General features: G+C 45.3%; 1 protein-coding gene across 4 annotated transcripts in view; it reads right to left on the bottom strand.

Moving 5' to 3' along the window:
* Positions 1–16,089, bottom strand: part of POGZ (pogo transposable element derived with ZNF domain) — a 44,493-nt gene that overhangs the window by 12,481 nt on the left and 15,923 nt on the right. Inside the window, exons 2-10 of one of the 4 annotated variants that reach the window (XM_060269599.1) lie at positions 14,305–14,685; positions 10,843–10,967; positions 7,071–7,229; positions 5,880–6,055; positions 4,894–5,002; positions 3,216–3,518; positions 1,653–1,847; positions 1,129–1,238; positions 437–771 (exon numbers count right to left, since the gene is read on the bottom strand). In XM_060269599.1, the coding sequence (XP_060125582.1) occupies positions 437–771; positions 1,129–1,238; positions 1,653–1,847; positions 3,216–3,518; positions 4,894–5,002; positions 5,880–6,055; positions 7,071–7,229; positions 10,843–10,967; positions 14,305–14,654 (1,862 nt within the window). In that variant the 5' untranslated portion in view covers positions 14,655–14,685. The other 3 variants (XM_035097984.2, XM_060269600.1, XM_060269601.1) reach the window with 3 other exon arrangements.

The following is a 16,089-nucleotide window of genomic DNA, read 5'->3' as shown; positions in this document are numbered from 1 at the left end:
TGGCACTGGGCTTGTGTCCTGCTCGTGGGCTTCCTGGAAGAGGCACCCTGGTTGGCCACTGTGGGAAAGGGGATGCTGGAAGGAGATAGGCCCCCTTTGGCCTTTGCAAATCCTCAAACGGGACCCGAGCACAAGAGCCTTCTTCCCTCCTGCAGTTCCCAGCAACTGGAATCCAGAAACATTACTGGCTCTGTCTGTGGAGACAGAGCATGCCCATCAAGGCTAGCAGACAAACACAACAGATAAACCTCCTTAAATTGGGCTGGCTCTATCTAAGACCAGAGGGGGGAGTCTGTGGCTCTCCAGCTGATGCTGGAGTCCCACGACACACACACCCCAGCACCTTCCAGAGGGCTACACCTCCTCCTCTGGCTGGCTTTGCAGCAGCCCTTCCTTCCTCCCCTCCCTGACAATGCTTCACCCATCACCATTTTACCGGATGTTGTTCTTGAGCCTCTTGGTGCAGTGCGGGCAGCGGAAGGACGTTGGCACCTTGGGGAAGTTGAGCAGCTGGTTCACCTTCCCGCCGTCCCGGCCGTAGTAGAAGTCGTCCACCAGCATTATCAGCTTGCTCTGCGCCCCGTCGCCCGTGCCGTCGCTGTGCTCAGAGACTTTGGCTGGCGGCGAGAGGGCGGGGATGGGGGTGGAGGAGGGGGGCGAAGCGACGGCGGCTGCTTTCTCCGGGGAAGGGGGCTTGGGGGCTTGGATATTTGGTTCAGACTCCAGGGGCTTCCCTTTCTTCAGGAACTCCACCATTTCAGGGCAGCAGTACTGAGGAAATAAGGAGGAGGTCCTTGAGTTAAGGTTAATATATGAATGTAAGCCCAGCATCCTGTTCTCACAGTGGCCAACCAGATGGGAAACCCATCCATTCCAGCAACTAGTATTCAGAAGCATCCCTGCCTCCAACTGTGAATTTGCTTAAACAAAGGTCCTTTCTCCTTTCAGTCCTGAATCTCACTGCCTATCAACTTTGCAGCGTGACATCACCACAGCCCCACTCCCTGAGCTCCCAGTTTTTTAGCAACAGCCATCTACCTGAGCTTCTGCTCTGGGCAGACAGCATAGACCTTTGTCTGTTTATTCTCAGCTGCCTTGATCTCATAATTCAGGAAGGGGGTTACTTACACACATATGGCCTCTTAAAGCTTCAGTGACTCTAAACTGGGCATTGCACCGGGGACAGACTTTCCGCCCGCTGTCCTGCAGGTCGAAGGCGGGGATGGGGGAGGAGCTGACTGTAATGGGAAGAAAAAAGGAGAAAAGGTCATGGCTGGCATCCAGAAGCCCTGCAACTCTCCACTACCTTTTTGAACTTCTCGCTTGGGCTGGTCACATTTTTCCTTTCCTTTCCCCTGGATCTCCCTTCCCACCCTACGTAACAATGGAGAAAAGAGCTGTCCAGGCTGGTCTGCCAACCCTCCCATAGTGCACCCCTATCTCTTTCATGCGCATAGGAGAGGAATTGGGAGGGCATATTTGCATGACACCACCTCCAGAGTGAGTGGGAGGAGTCACACACCTAATACCCTCCTCTGTCACTAGGGAATTCCTGTTTTCTGTGCAATGGGCGCAAGTGAAGCTTGATGCTGTGATTTGGGACAAGGCTACAGCCGGAATCTGCCCAAGCCCAGGCTGCTGGCAGAGCTTACCTTTCTGCGACGAAGACTCCGAGATGCCTGCTCTCTGAGAGACATGGGCCGGGCTGTTGTTGGAGACCACAATGGGGCCCGAGCTCTGGCCAAGGGAAGGGACCGTGTTCAAGGTGTTCACCAGCTTTGCCACCTCATTGCTGTTCTCCCCCGTCACCCCGGGCCTTTTCACTGTCACGAAACTTGCAATGCTCACTGTCAGGGAAACAAGGATTTTTAAGTTGAAGAACAGGGAGATGGAGCAGAATGTTTTTATTATTATTGTTAGATAGAGAAAGCAGGAGAGGGCTGGCAAGCTTTCAAGGCATGTTATAGGGCAGACAAAGCAGTTAATAGAAAAACACACATTCCCTTTGGAAATATAGACCCAAGCAATTTCTGCGTTTTGGTGTGCATTCCTTACACACACACACCCTTTCAAAAGAGATGAATCAGTAGACAGAGCATCTGTTTTGCAGGCAGGTCGCAGGTGCAACCCCAGGCATCTCCAGGCTGAGCTGGGAAAAAGACTCCCATCTGAAACCCTGGAGAGCTGCTGCCCATTCTGAGATAGGTGGAGCAATATAAAGCATATCCTATAGGTGGAGCAATATAAAGCATATCCTAAGTTTTTTAGAATGAAAGACAGATAAAGGCCTGCAAGAGTGAGACACGTATCCTGTAAGTCTGCTGGAAATGGCAGGGACAGGAAAGCTGTGGTCTATCCCTTCCCTCTTGTAGACTGGATTTTAATATCACTTTATTTCCCTCCTTTGACTTGACATCTAAGGACTAGTAATAAGCAACTGAAGAACATGGAGCCCATTGGTCATCGGCCTTCAAATGGATTGACTTTTGTATATATGGATTGACTTTTGTATATACCTTTTGTATATATATGTAAGCAAGGTGTTATTAACAGGGATGCTACAAGGACAATGTCAGAGACTGTATCATTTAATAAGCAGGAGATACTGGGCTGGGGTGCCCCAGGTTCAAATCCTTGCTTACTGGGTGACTGTGGCCCAATCTTTTCTCAGCTTGAATGATCTCACAGGTTTATTGTGTGAGGGATGAAATGGTGGCAGTGGGATCATGTATGGTATCCTGAGTTCTTCAGTGGAAGGTTTTCTTCTTCCTGCCCCATCCCTTTTTCCTTTTGTGCTATACCTTTTCAGATTGTAAACCTGAGAAGCAGGGATTGTGGCATTTTTTTAAAAAAAAATTGTCACCTGTTCCAATTGAAGAGTAAATGCAGAGATGCTTTGAATAATTAAAAAAATGTAATTAACAAATAGTCTTGTAATGCACTGGTTAAAATTAATCATTAATCGACACAAGCTGTTCTTCTTATCTTTGCATACATTCACATTTTGCCCTTCCCTGGAGTAGAGCGGGAGTGTTTTTCCTTAGCCCACCTCCCAATCAGATGGACCAAAGGAGGGCATTTGCTGTGCCATGAGCCCCACATAATGCAGGGGCTGCAGCAAAACCCAGGGGCCACAATGTTTCCCAGCTCCTCCAGACAAATGAGGTTTTTCTTTTTCTTTCATTTTTAGTTTCCCTCTCCACGGGAAGTCTTACCTAATTTGGGGTTAGTAGCTTGAGTGGACTGCCCTGGCTGCTGTACAGTTAACTGTCCCAGTGCGGTTGGCTGTGCTGGAGTAGGAGTGGTGGTGGTGGAGGAGGTGCTGGGAGAGGACTTACTTTGCGGTTGGACCTGCGACTGTGGTACCGTGCTCCGGATGGTAAGGGTGGCTGGAATGACCGTCGTGAACGTGTTGGAAGATGGCCGGACCGGCATGGCCGGACCAGGTCTCACCTGGGCCATTTGCGAGAAAACCTGAGGGACGCCGACTGCAGGCTTCACAAACTGAGTGCCTGGGGCTGCAAAGGAAAGGAGGGCACCATTACCGTCCCATCGATCCTTGAGACTCTCCTAAAACAAAACTATTAAGGAGGTGCCATTCCTCCGACGGATCAAATCAGTCAGCTTGTTCATTTCCATTACTTCTAGTAATTCTAATCAGTCCTTGAGACTCTCCTGGAAAAATTATTACTGCTGTTATAATGAAGTGCCCTTTCGCTTATGGGGCAAATCAGTCAACTAGCCCATTTATGCTAACTCAAGGCACTTTTGAGCCATCTCCATATAGATGGAACAGGAGTCTCTCAATTTCTGGCTGCGATTAACCAGGGTTTTTGTTTTGTGTGTTGTTGTTTTTTATTAAATGCATCTATCCTGCAAACATATCTTCCTCGATCCAATACGTTACAGACATTGGTTGAGAGATGGCCATACTTCGTAGATCATTCCAACAGGAATCTAGGAAATATTAAGCTTGGAAGACATTTATTACCTGCCCTTCACCCTAAGGTCCAAGGGCGGGTTACAACACTAAAACACAATATTAAAAACAGTTTAAAACAACTCGCTCATATTTGCATAAACATGATTTGTACAATTCTCTAAAACAATTACATATTGGGCTGTTGATGTTTGATAGATTTAAAAATGGATTTTAATGATCTTATTTTTAATGTCTGTATGACACAAACTTCACAGGCCGCAACCAGGGGTGGGGGGAGATGGCCTGTGGTCCTCTAACTGCTGTTGGACCACAACTTCCAGCAGTGAGAATGGCCATTGGGCAGGGATGAGGGGTTGGGAGTCCAGCAACATTTGGAGGGCCACAGATTTTCCCCACCCATAATCCAAAAGAAGGCAGTCTTTCCTACCCCCAGCATGGAAAATGCCCTTTCTCTTGCTTTTAACAGAAGTACACAGGAAAAAAACCCTGCAGACTTTAAGCCATGACTTTGGTAAGTCATGAATCCTGGTTTACCATGCAGTGCAAACTGGTTTTGTGGCTGAGACCTGGTGCGGCTCCACTGTCCTCCACCTCCTGTTACCCTCCTTCTGCTCCTGCACTTTTTGTCCTGCCTTTGATAAGCCTTTGTCTTGCCTTTGATAAGCTGCATTTTTGGTAAACCCAAATGAGGCAGAAAGATGCTAGATAAGCGAACCTCTAGGATTATATATATGAAGATAATATAGCCATCACACTGTCTTTGGCTAGAGAGAGACAGGTGCATAGGAGCTCTGTACCTTCAAAGTGAAGCTTTTTGCATAGCCCTGCCTCTGCAGCCCATACTCTGGTGCTGGAGGGAAATTTCCTGGGCCTCTTTTCTTCCCTTTTGACACCTACTGGCCCAACAGCCTGACCCCTCCTCACTTTCACAGTTCCAGCCTCTGCCTTACCTGGGACAAGGGTAATGGGCCGCACTGTCTGGCCTTGCTGTACATTCAGGACAATCCCAACCTGGTTCATCGCGTTCTGCACAGGCCGGACGTTCCGCACGGGGAAACCCTGCAACGTGCATGCAAAAAGAAGTGGCTTTACAGGCTTATCTCAGCAGCAGACTTGGGTGCAGACAATGAGAACTGTTGCATGCTGCAATTCCACAGGAACTAAGGGACCTGGGTAGACTTGTCTAAACACAAATGTTTTTAGCAGTTAAATGGAATACAAATTGTACAAATAAATAGTGCAGAAATGTTTAAACACAGCATTGTGCTGACTGGCACAGAGGTTTCAGAATTATTATTACAAAGAGTAAAAAGTGTACACAGCTCTGGGGATGAGTGGCTTCTCTTAGCATTTCAGTCAGCTCATTGATCAAGGTGTCATCCTGCTATCCCAATCCAAGTCTACCATGGAACACAGTGACAGGCCAATGGTACCATCCACCAGCTCCAAATGTGAAAAAGAAATAAATTAACTACACACCTGCATATAAACAAACCAGGAATAGGCCAGGTACTCATAGAGAGTTATCAACAGAAGAAGAGCTCTGTTGGATCCTCAATGTGGCAACATGCAGAGTGCTCCAACAGTCTACTGCTTTAGAATCCACTTTCTTTGTTCTTGATTCAAGTTCGCTGTCATCATTCACAATAACAGTATAATAATCCTTTTATCTGACTCCACTATTCTTTCCAACTGCCAGCCTGAAATTTAACTGCCACTTTGTTGTGTGTCAGCGATGTGTACCCATATAATCTCTTGTGATGAATTTCACTGATTCAACTGTATACCTACTTTGCGGCCACCCTGTATTTCCTGCAAGAGCCAATGAGATGCCTTTGGAAAACCCATAAGCTGGGCAAGAAGGGGGGTATACCCTGTTGACTGCCCCCACAGCAACTGGAATCAAGAGGTAGAAGAGATGCTGCCCCTCCCTCACCTGAGTCGTGATGAAGATGGGCTGACTGGTTACCGGGGAATTGGTCACATGGTTGGCGTTCTGCATGACCTGCACAGGCCGGAGGACTGGTTGGGTCATCACCGTGCTGAGGCCAGAGCCTGGGTTCTGTGTGAGGATCAGAGGCTGCCCGCCTTGCTGAACAAGAGGAGTGCCAGCTGGACAAAAGAGAAGGACAATTGGGCAAAATCATCACTGTCACTTGCCCTACAACTTCCAGCTCTTGTGGGATCAGCTTTGTCACTCCAGGGCCAAACAGTGGCTTGGAGGACTGGAAGTGGAGTCAGATGCAAAATGGCGCTCCAGCAGGGATTCCCAGGATTATTTGAGGGAAACCAGAACTGCTTAAAGTGGCATCATAGCATGAATGTGACAAATGGGAAAGTGAGTCATTTACTTAATTGGCGGGATTTGTACTGGCAACAGAATCCCATTTTCCTTGGCAAAGTACCGTATTTTTCGCTTCATGAGATGCACTTTTTTCCTCCTAAAAAGTAAGCGGACATGTCTATGTGTCTTATGGAGTGAATGCATGGTCCCTGGAGCCGAATTGCCCAGAGGCAAAAGGCAGATTTTGATATATATATATAGCTAAAGGCTAACAAGAGGGAAAGGGAGTATTGAAAGGACCTGCTCAGCATCTGATTGCAATAGATCGGGGAGGGAGATAAGGGAGCTATCTCTCTTCCAGCCCCTTGCCCAGGCCTGTTGTCTGCAGAGAGGCTGCTTGTTTCCCCAGTGACATGTGACTAGCTGATTAGATTATCTGTCTGGAAACTGTAGAAATGGGTCCTTTTCCTTTCCTAGAGAAGCTGAAGAACTGTGAGTTGAACCCCATAAAAACAGGATTTTTTCCCTTTGCAAGGTAAGCTTAACAACTTTGAGCTGATCCTCAAAAATGGAGCTTTCCCCCTTTGCAAAAAAGCTGCACAACTGTGAGCTGACAATTGGGGGAGGGGAAGGCACCTAGGCCTCTAGGAGTTGGCTGCTATGACTAGGACAATTTAAGAAAGCAAGATTTTTTTTCTTGTTTTCCTACTCTAAAAACTAGGTGCATCCTATGGAGTGAAAAATACGGTATTTGGGTGAGTGGGATGTCTGAAGTGTGTGGCCTGCAGATCCTAACACTTGCCCCCAAACCAAGATTCTCCCTTCCAAAGCCTCTCCCCTTACCGCTGTTGTTTGCAAAAAGTGTCACCAGCGTCTTCTTTGTGCTGTCGCTGTTGGGTCCCCCGCTGCCGCTGACAGATGTGGAGGTTGTGAGGCCGCCACCAATGGATGCGTGAGCAACGATCGGCATTGGGGTGGCAACTGGCTGCACGCTCACCGAAACTGCCGGGAAGGAAACGCAAAATGGTTTACTGCCTGCAGGTACGAACAGAGAGGATATCCACATGGCTTAGCTCCTCGTGCAGTGACTAATTGACACCAGGAAGGCACCTTCACTCTATTCCTTTCGGCACCTGCTAAAGCAACCATTTTTGTTTATGCAAAGCCTATCTAGACATCTGGTATTTAGCTTGTCATTGATTCTAATTACAGTGGTCCCTCGACTTATGAATTACTTGACATCCGAAGTTTTCGACTTACAAATGGGACAAATGGCCGCACGCTTACGAATTTTTCTACATCTGAACGGAAACCATTGGCGGTTTTAAATGCGGTTTCCTCGACTTACGAATTTTTAAATGTGGTTTCCTTGACTTACGAATTTTTCCGAATATTTTTTTCCTATGGGAATCCGCTTTTCGACTTACAAAATTTTCGCCCTACGAATGTGCATTCGGAACGGATTAAGTTTGTAAGTCGAGAGACCACTGTATTGTTTTAATGTTTTAAACAGTTCCCTTTAACTATTCTTACTGATAATTTCATTGTTTTATTATTTCTGTAAACCAGTTTGAGATTTTTTGTTCTTTCTTACAATGAAGCAGTACATAAATTTTGTGAAAAGTATTTGCCAACAATGAAAGGCTCTGGATCTGAAAATCAGTGCAGCAGCACTGCAAGGGAACTAACAGGATGGAATGATCCTCCATACCAAAGCAATAAATAAATAAATAAATAAATAAATTTACTGAAAATAAAATAAAAATCCCTGCAGTCAGAAAATCAGTATATGATGGAGCCTTATCTCACCCTTTTATACTAGTTGCCTATATGCAAGGATTCATTCTTTATTAGAGGAGAATCCAATCAGATGAATGAATCCCCACCTTCAGCATGAAGAGTGATCCTCCACTGAAAGTAAACAAACCAATAATCCCAGCGCAGAGAAAATTAACATGTCATGGCTGAGGGTGAAAGGTGATAGCTTTCTACGTGCAGGGACATATTGGGTTTCCTGTGCAGAAGCAGGATGGGAATGTCCCTACCTGAAACTCTGGAGAGCTGCTGCCAGTTGGCGTAGATAATACTAAGCTAGATGGACAAATGGTCTGGTTTGGTATAGGGCAGCTTCCTATTGACCTTTCCAGAACCATGGGGTTTGGAATCTTGCTATTATTTTTAAGGGAAGGTCCATAGTTTGGTGGTGGGTCATCTGCTTTGCATGCAGAAAGTCCTAGGTTCAAACTTCCGCATGTTCAGGTAAGGCTGGGAAAGGCATATTGTCTGAAACTCTGGAGAACTGAAACAGTCAGTGTAGATGATACTGAGCTAGATGGGCCCAAAGGTTTAGAGAATAGCTTCTCTCTCTCTCTCTCTCTCTCTCTCTCTCTCTCTCTCTCTCTCTCTCTCTCTCTCTCTCTCATAGCCTTAGAACTTGGGGATATCCAACGAGTCAAACACTGGACAGATAAAAGAAAGTACTTCTTCATGCAGTGCATAGACTATGGAACTCGCTCCCACAGCAGGCAATGATAGCCACCAAGATGGATGGCTTTAAGAGAGGTCTGGACAAATTCTTGAAGGACAAGGACATCAATGGTTACCAGCCACAATGACTAGGCTCTGCCTGCACAGACAGAAGCAGCAATGCTTCTTGAATACCAGTTCCTGGAAGCCACAGGAGGGGAGAAGACTCTTGTGTTTGAGTCTTGCTTGCAGGTTTCCCATAGGAATCCAGTTAGGCACCGTGAGAACAGGCCATTGGCCTGATCTAGCAGGGTTGTTCTTATGTACCTGCAATCATACAGCCCAGAAAAAGATCAAACATCTCATCAGCTGCTTCTCAGAATCTAAGACCTAAGTCTCACATATCAATCTCAAATTGAAGCTATTCTTTATATCAGCCAGAAGGCAGGGAAGGAGCAAATCAGAACAGCCAGACAAGAAGACAAGCTATTAAATGTGCCAATCTGTTACACCCACAAGGACATTAATAGCTAGGGAAGGAATAATGGGTTGTTGTTTTTTGTCTTTGCATGTAAGACTAAAGAACAGAGACTGAATTCCATTGGTAAAGGGGTTGAAGATAAAACTACCAATATCATAGCATTCTTAAACAAATCTATAATGGAACCACACTGGAAACACTGTGAAACAGTTCTGGTTAGTTACCACACCTCAAAAAGGATATTGTAGAGCCAGAAAAGGGCAAGCAAAATGGCCAGGACTATGTGTGCAATACTGGACAACTCTCTTTCCAGGAAAGGTTATAACATTTAAGGTTTTTTAAGTTGAGAAAAAGGGTGAATAAGGGGCATGATACAAGCTGCATAAAACAATACATGCTGTGGAGAAGGGTAAGTTTTTCTTGATATCTCATAATACTGAAACTCAGGGCCATCCAAGGAAGCTGCATTGGGGGAAGGTTAAGGACAGACAAAAGGAACGACTTCTTCAAACAGCACATAGTTTAACTGTAGAGTTCACTACCACAAGAAGGGGTGATGGCCACCAACTTAAGACAGCCTTAAAAGGGGACTGGCCAAATTCATGGAAGAATAATGCTATCAAAGGCCCGCTAACCACAACAGCTTTGTACAACTACCCTCCACTGCTGGAAGACAGGATGCCGTTGAATACCAGCTGTTGGAAGTTATAAATGGGGAGAGGTGCTGTCACACTCAGGTGCTGCTTGTGGGCTTCTCAAGGGCACCTGGCTATGGCTATTATTTATTAACTGTGTGCATTGCTCCCACCAAAGTCTTTAAGGTGAATTACAAGATACAAAATAGGAAATACAATTTAAAAATCCATAAATACAACCACATAGCCATTTTATGTGGTTTTTATGTGGTTATAGCCATTTTATGTAGCCATTTTATCAACAGCCATTTTACAAAGCTGTGCGAAAAGGGTTCCCATAAACAACATTAAAATCTGTCAGCAGAAGAAAGATGATAACTCCCCAAACCCTTAAAACCACATCACTGTTGAAATTAATAGAATTGCTAACATTTAGTAAAAAGCCTGGTCGGAGAAGAGTACTGGAACTCTCTGCTTCGTCAAGACTTGAGAAGTCTTTTGCTAGTAATAAGGATAATTCGGGAAGGACCACAGCTTAGTGGTATAACATCTGCTTTGCATGCAGAAGGTCCCAGGTTCAATCCCACCCCCACCATCTCCAGGTAGGGCTGGGAATGTCCCATCTGAAACCCTGCAGAGCAACTAGAGTCAGTGTGGAGTTGGAGTTATACAGATCAATTCTGTCTGGGTATAAGGCAGCTGCCCATGTTTCTCTTATGAATTAATTGTCAAATTCCAGGAAACTCTTGTTCCATGCCCACCTGCAAGGGACATACATAAAGGCTCAATTCCTGTATTATGAAAATGGCAAAACACAGAAACAAAAAAAAGCAAGATTTCTTTTTTAAGCATTTGGAAAATGAATGCTGCAGTACATCAGATTGGAAGGCAGATGAATTATTTAAAATGGGTATGGATGGCATACCACCCGAAATGAAAACTGCCATAAACGTAATGAAGAATTTGTGTATCATCTTACACGAGTTTTGTTTGATTTGGTTTTTTAAAAGAAGGAAAGGAAGAGGATCATTACCTGTAGCAGTTCTGTCAACTGAATTGTAATCTTCAACCACAGAGTCCTCGATCACATCGCTGATCTTCTGCCACGGCTCCAGCTCCTCCTCCTCACATTCCATAAATAGGTCTGTGTCTGCCATCCTGGGGGTGGGGGAGAAGAAAAGAGAATTTGTCAAACTGTATTTTGTGCGGAAATGAAGAACTGAGGCCTAAGCCAGGAAAATATATGCTATTGGTCCAATCTCAAACTTCCTCCCCTCTGGGAACTCTCTCCACATTCAATAAATGTAAGAAGAGCCCTGCTGGATCATCGTGGTGGCAAACCAGATGCATGTAAGAAGCCTGCAAGTGGACATGAGCACAAGGACACTCTTCCCTCCACCCACCCCCACCCCCGTTTCCAGCAACTGACAGGCATAATGCCTCTGACAGTAGTGGTTTCCTTATGCATTCTAGCGGCCCCCACTCCTTGATCATGCTTGGAAGTGTTCAACACCTGCCTAAGGCTGGTCAAATACCAGCCCTGCCTGTGTACCGAGATTGGAAGGTTCTCTTCTCTGCATTCTACCGCTGTGGGAACGTGGCTATGTGGTAGTGCATGGCAGGGCCTTCAATGTGGTGACTTCCCAAATGGGGACAGCCCTTCCCTTACAGGTACAGCCAGTTCCAAGAGCATTATCATTTCACCCAGGCCTTTCAAGTTTTGTAAAGTTGATGGTTGTTTTAACCTGCTCTAATGTTCAATGGTGTATTTCAACATGATGTTTATTATTTGTTTGTTTTTATCTGTGTCCTAACTGAGAACAGATGAGAGGACAGATGATAAATATTATTTAATAACTAAAGTAAAGAGTAAATATTGTCAGATCTTCCACAAAGCCATGATGCTGAATGTGTTTGAGGAATTGGCCCACTGCCTATTTAGAACAACTGCTAAATTGAAAGTTTAAAAACTGGTTTGTTTGTTTGAAACACTTGCTATTACTTTGCTTTTCTTCAGTCATTTAAATTGTAACTGTACGTTGGCTGTGATACATGCTATCATATTTATACAGTATTGCTTTGAAAGAATTATTGCTAGTACTTCATTTCATGAAGATTACAACAAAATACACATCAAACCAAATTATGACACTGTGGGAACTCTTTAACTGGTGCCATTATAACATTCCTTCTATCTAGTTCTTATTTTCAACAAATGAGTACAGAAAAGAAGAAATGTTCCTAAAATGACACTTTGAAAGAGCGAAGGTGATCAAGGAAACACAAGGATTTCACAGCTTCCCCCCCCCCCAATCTCTAGCCAGTATAACAGAAATTGTGACTGAGGTGTACTCCTTTAGCAATGAGAGTGAGAAGTTCAACACTGAAGGAGCAGCACCGTAACCGCTGAACCGAATTGCATCAAATTTGGACACATCGTTCCATGCCCATCAGGGAGGGATCTGGCATAAATAATTTTTCAGAAAACCACACCTAACATAATGATTAAACACAAAAAAGTGGCGCACCTATTAGACGTCAGCAGCAAAAGCTCTGAAGACTCCAGCAGCATCCAATAGAAAGAAGCTGCGTCTTTGAGGGCAGGACGACGTCACACACCCCACGACAAGCTATAACCGCCAAAACGGCCGTTACCTCTAAAAGTCAGACGGCGGGAGATACGCCGAGTCCAACAAACGCCCGCAAACACCCCACTAGCCAACCAACAACTCTGGCACCACCCCCACAAACCTGACCTCCGCTGCAAACCCCCCACTAAACAACCCCCCCTTGCCACCCCCACAAACCGCACCTCGCCTTCCAAACAAAAATTCTGCAAGGCAGGCCAAACCCCCATGGCCCCCGCTGCTGCTGACACAGCCCTCCCTACAGACCACAGACCAACCCCACGGCACTTGCTGGTGGTGGCGTCTGGTGGTGGCAGCGGCTGCTGCGCTGAGAAGGAGGAAGGTCGCCCAGCCGGCACCGCGGAGAGAGAGGGAAGGAGAGCTGCAAGCGCCGCCACCGCCGTGCAGCGAAACGCCTCGCCAAGCCTCTCACTGCTGTTGCTGCTGCTGCTGCTGGGAGCCCTTTTCTAAGCGCGCTGTAAGAGCTTCCAAAGGGAAACCCCCCCGGTTTCCCGCGCTGTTCTCAGCCGCCTTAAATGAGACGCGGCCGCAGCGCAGGGCACTTGCATGGGGGAAAGGCTTCTTTCCGCACAGTTTGCCTCCGTGAAGGCATCGGAGCGCTTCCGATGCCTCCATGGAGGCCTTCATGGGCCTCGGAAACCTCGGGTTACTTACTTCCGGGTTTTGATGGTTCGTAAACCGAGGTGTTCGTAAACCGAGGTACCACTGTATATATAAATAAAAATGTAAATATTCGTTTGTTCAAAATCTTAATCGCCAAAAGTTCTTCACCAATTGCTTTGAAATTTTGACACAACGTTGCAATCGAATACGTGCATGTTTTTATATACCTATATTATATAGATGTCATACCTGTGACAGGTAAAAACATGCTGTTTTGAAAAACAGTGCCATCTGTTGGATGTCAAAGCAACACATGCTATACTAAATATTTTACTCCCAGGATGCCTTGGGGCACAGGGTGGCGTCCTTCCAGCACGAGTGCGCAGAGGCTGCTGGGAGCGGCTGGCTGGCGGCTCCTTCTGGGAGGGTGGGGGCCGGATCCTGCCCCTTCGCCACCGACGCCTCGCCCCTCCCTGCCGCCCTTGCCATGTCCGCCTTGGAGAAGCAGCTGCAGCTGGGCCACCTGCCCCCTCGCCCGCTAGGACCCGCTGGGGGAAGCGGCCAGGCCCTCTCCAAGATGTGCATGAGGTATGCGAGGGGGAGAGAGAGAGGGGTCGAGGTGGCGGGTGATGTCACGTGGGACGTCACACGGTGGGGGGACCAGAGAGAGGGGTGTTGTGACATCATGCGGCTGGGGAACAGGGGCGCTGAGTGGAGGAGGGGCATGGCTTTGGGGAGGATGAATTGGGCGGGGCGGGGCTTGTCCATGGTTTATTTTGGAGGTGAGTGGGGTGGGGAGCTTTTCCATAACGCGTGGGTGGGGGAGTCTTTTGGGGGGGGGGAATGATTGTCTGCAAAATGAAGGGGAATTCTGAGGGTGGGGGGGAGGGGCAGTGTGTGTGTGTCTTATCTATCAACAAACCTCAGGGCCAATCTTTGGAATTGAACGGTTTGGAATGGATCTAGACACGGATTACTTCTCACATGGACAATTCTATGTTCCCTGTTCTAAAATCAGCAAACCAGACAATCTCTATATCTCCACAGACAATTCAACAACAAAAAATATTGTATACCCACAACCATTGTGAAATTAAACATATTAGAAATGTGTACTTTCTCTTTTCTTTCTTTTCCATTTAACCGACTGAGTCATGCTCAGAGCCTTGCAATAAGGATACACTTCAGTCATAGTGCTGATGAGAAACTGCTAGCTCAAACTATAATCATCAGCTGGGTTGTACCAGAACGCAAAGCGATTGTAATCCCGTGATTGCTGAGCACGGAGTTGTGTTTGACGCTGATCTGCTGTTTCTCGTTGACGTCTTTCAGCCACTCTCAGTCTGTTGCGTTCATTCTGTTGATAACGAAGCAGTTTTGAAGCTGCAGAACGCACTCGCCGTGTTCGCAACCGTGCATCCTCAAGTCTGGCTGCACGTCGCTCTGCTGATTCTTCGGCACGTCTTTGAGCCTTTCTTCGTCTGTTTCGCTCATTCGCTGATGCCCGTTCTTCCTCAGTTTGATTTGCAATTACTCGTCGCTTTGCTTCCGCTCTGCGAGTACGACGACCTAAGTCTGATCTTCTGCGAGGCATTATTTTGATGAACTAAAGCAGACTGATTGCACTGAAAAAGAAAATAAGAATGTAACTGTTCATTTGCTCAAAATCTTAAATATCCGAAAGTTCTTCACCGATTGCTTTGAAATTTTGACAGGCTGCATTCGAATACACGCGTTTTTATATACCTACTCGAATACGTGCGTGTTTTTATATACCTACTATTATATAGATGTCACACCTGTGATAGGTAAAAACATGCTTTTTTGAAAAAAGCGCCATCTATTGGAAGTAAAAGCAACACACGCTATACTAAATATTTACCGATTCCTATTCAATGTTTCTGATTTACGATGCATTTACGATTTCCAAATTTTTAATTTTACGATTCCATGTTTTCGATTGCATTAAATTGAATTTTCATAATTTTGATTATTTTAATTTTGATTTAATTATTTCGTGTGACATTGCGTTGGAATTGAGCTGTGTCGTTTACGATACCGTTCATTTCGTTAGTATAGATTATATTTATATTTTTTCATTGTTTTTCATTTCTATTTAAACTGTTTTTCTTATTTTTCAGTGCAATTGGTGGTGAAACTGAGCTGTGTCGATTGATCTGGTTTGAATTGAAATATTTCGTTAGCATTTTTTTAGTTCATGTTTTTTCCTTTTTTAATGTTTTGCAATTTTATATGTTTTTGTTATAGCTTTCTTTCTTCTTTTTCTGTTCAATCGATCTGCTTTAGTTTATCAAAATAAAGCCTCGCAGAAGATCAAACTTAGGTCGTTGTACTTGCAGAGCGGAAGCAGTGCGACGAGTAATTGCAAATCAAACTGAAGAAGAACGGGCATCAGCGAATGAGCGAAACAGATGAAGAATGGCTCAAATACGTGCCGAAGAATCAGCAGAGCCACATGCAGCTAGACTTGAGGATGCACGCTTGCAAGCATGGCGAGCGCGTTCTGCAGCTTCAGATCTGCTTCGTTATCAGCAGAATGAATGTGACAGGCTGAGAGTGACTGAAAGACGTCAACAAGAAACAGCAGATTAGCAGCAAACATGACTCCGTGCTCCGCAATCACAGGATTATATCTTAAAATATTCTTAAAATTCTATCCTTTACTATTAATTCCTCACATCTTAACATTAGCGATTATCTTATTTAATCTAAACTATCACCTCTAACCCTACATCCTATATCCACCTCCACTGATATCCATAATTCCAATATTTCCATATTTTAAAATTTACTTATTCAAATTTTCTTGCAATTCCACTTCAAATTGGCTCATTCCATAAAAATTAACATGTTTAAACATACTTATATCTATAACCATCCAATCAGTTTTCAATCCAAATTTATCCTTTAGAAAAAAGAAAATAACATAATTTTAATTTCAGCCCACTCTCAGTCTAAAATGTTTTCCAACCCAAAAATCAGCCTTTCCCCCCTGCTGCCCCCAAACA

The sequence above is a fragment of the Zootoca vivipara genome, chromosome 17, assembly GCF_963506605.1.
Source record: "Zootoca vivipara chromosome 17, rZooViv1.1, whole genome shotgun sequence".
Taxonomy (NCBI): Eukaryota; Metazoa; Chordata; class Lepidosauria; order Squamata; family Lacertidae; genus Zootoca; species Zootoca vivipara.
Note: the sequence above shows the minus strand (reverse complement) of the source record. Positions and strands in the feature narration are given on the sequence as shown.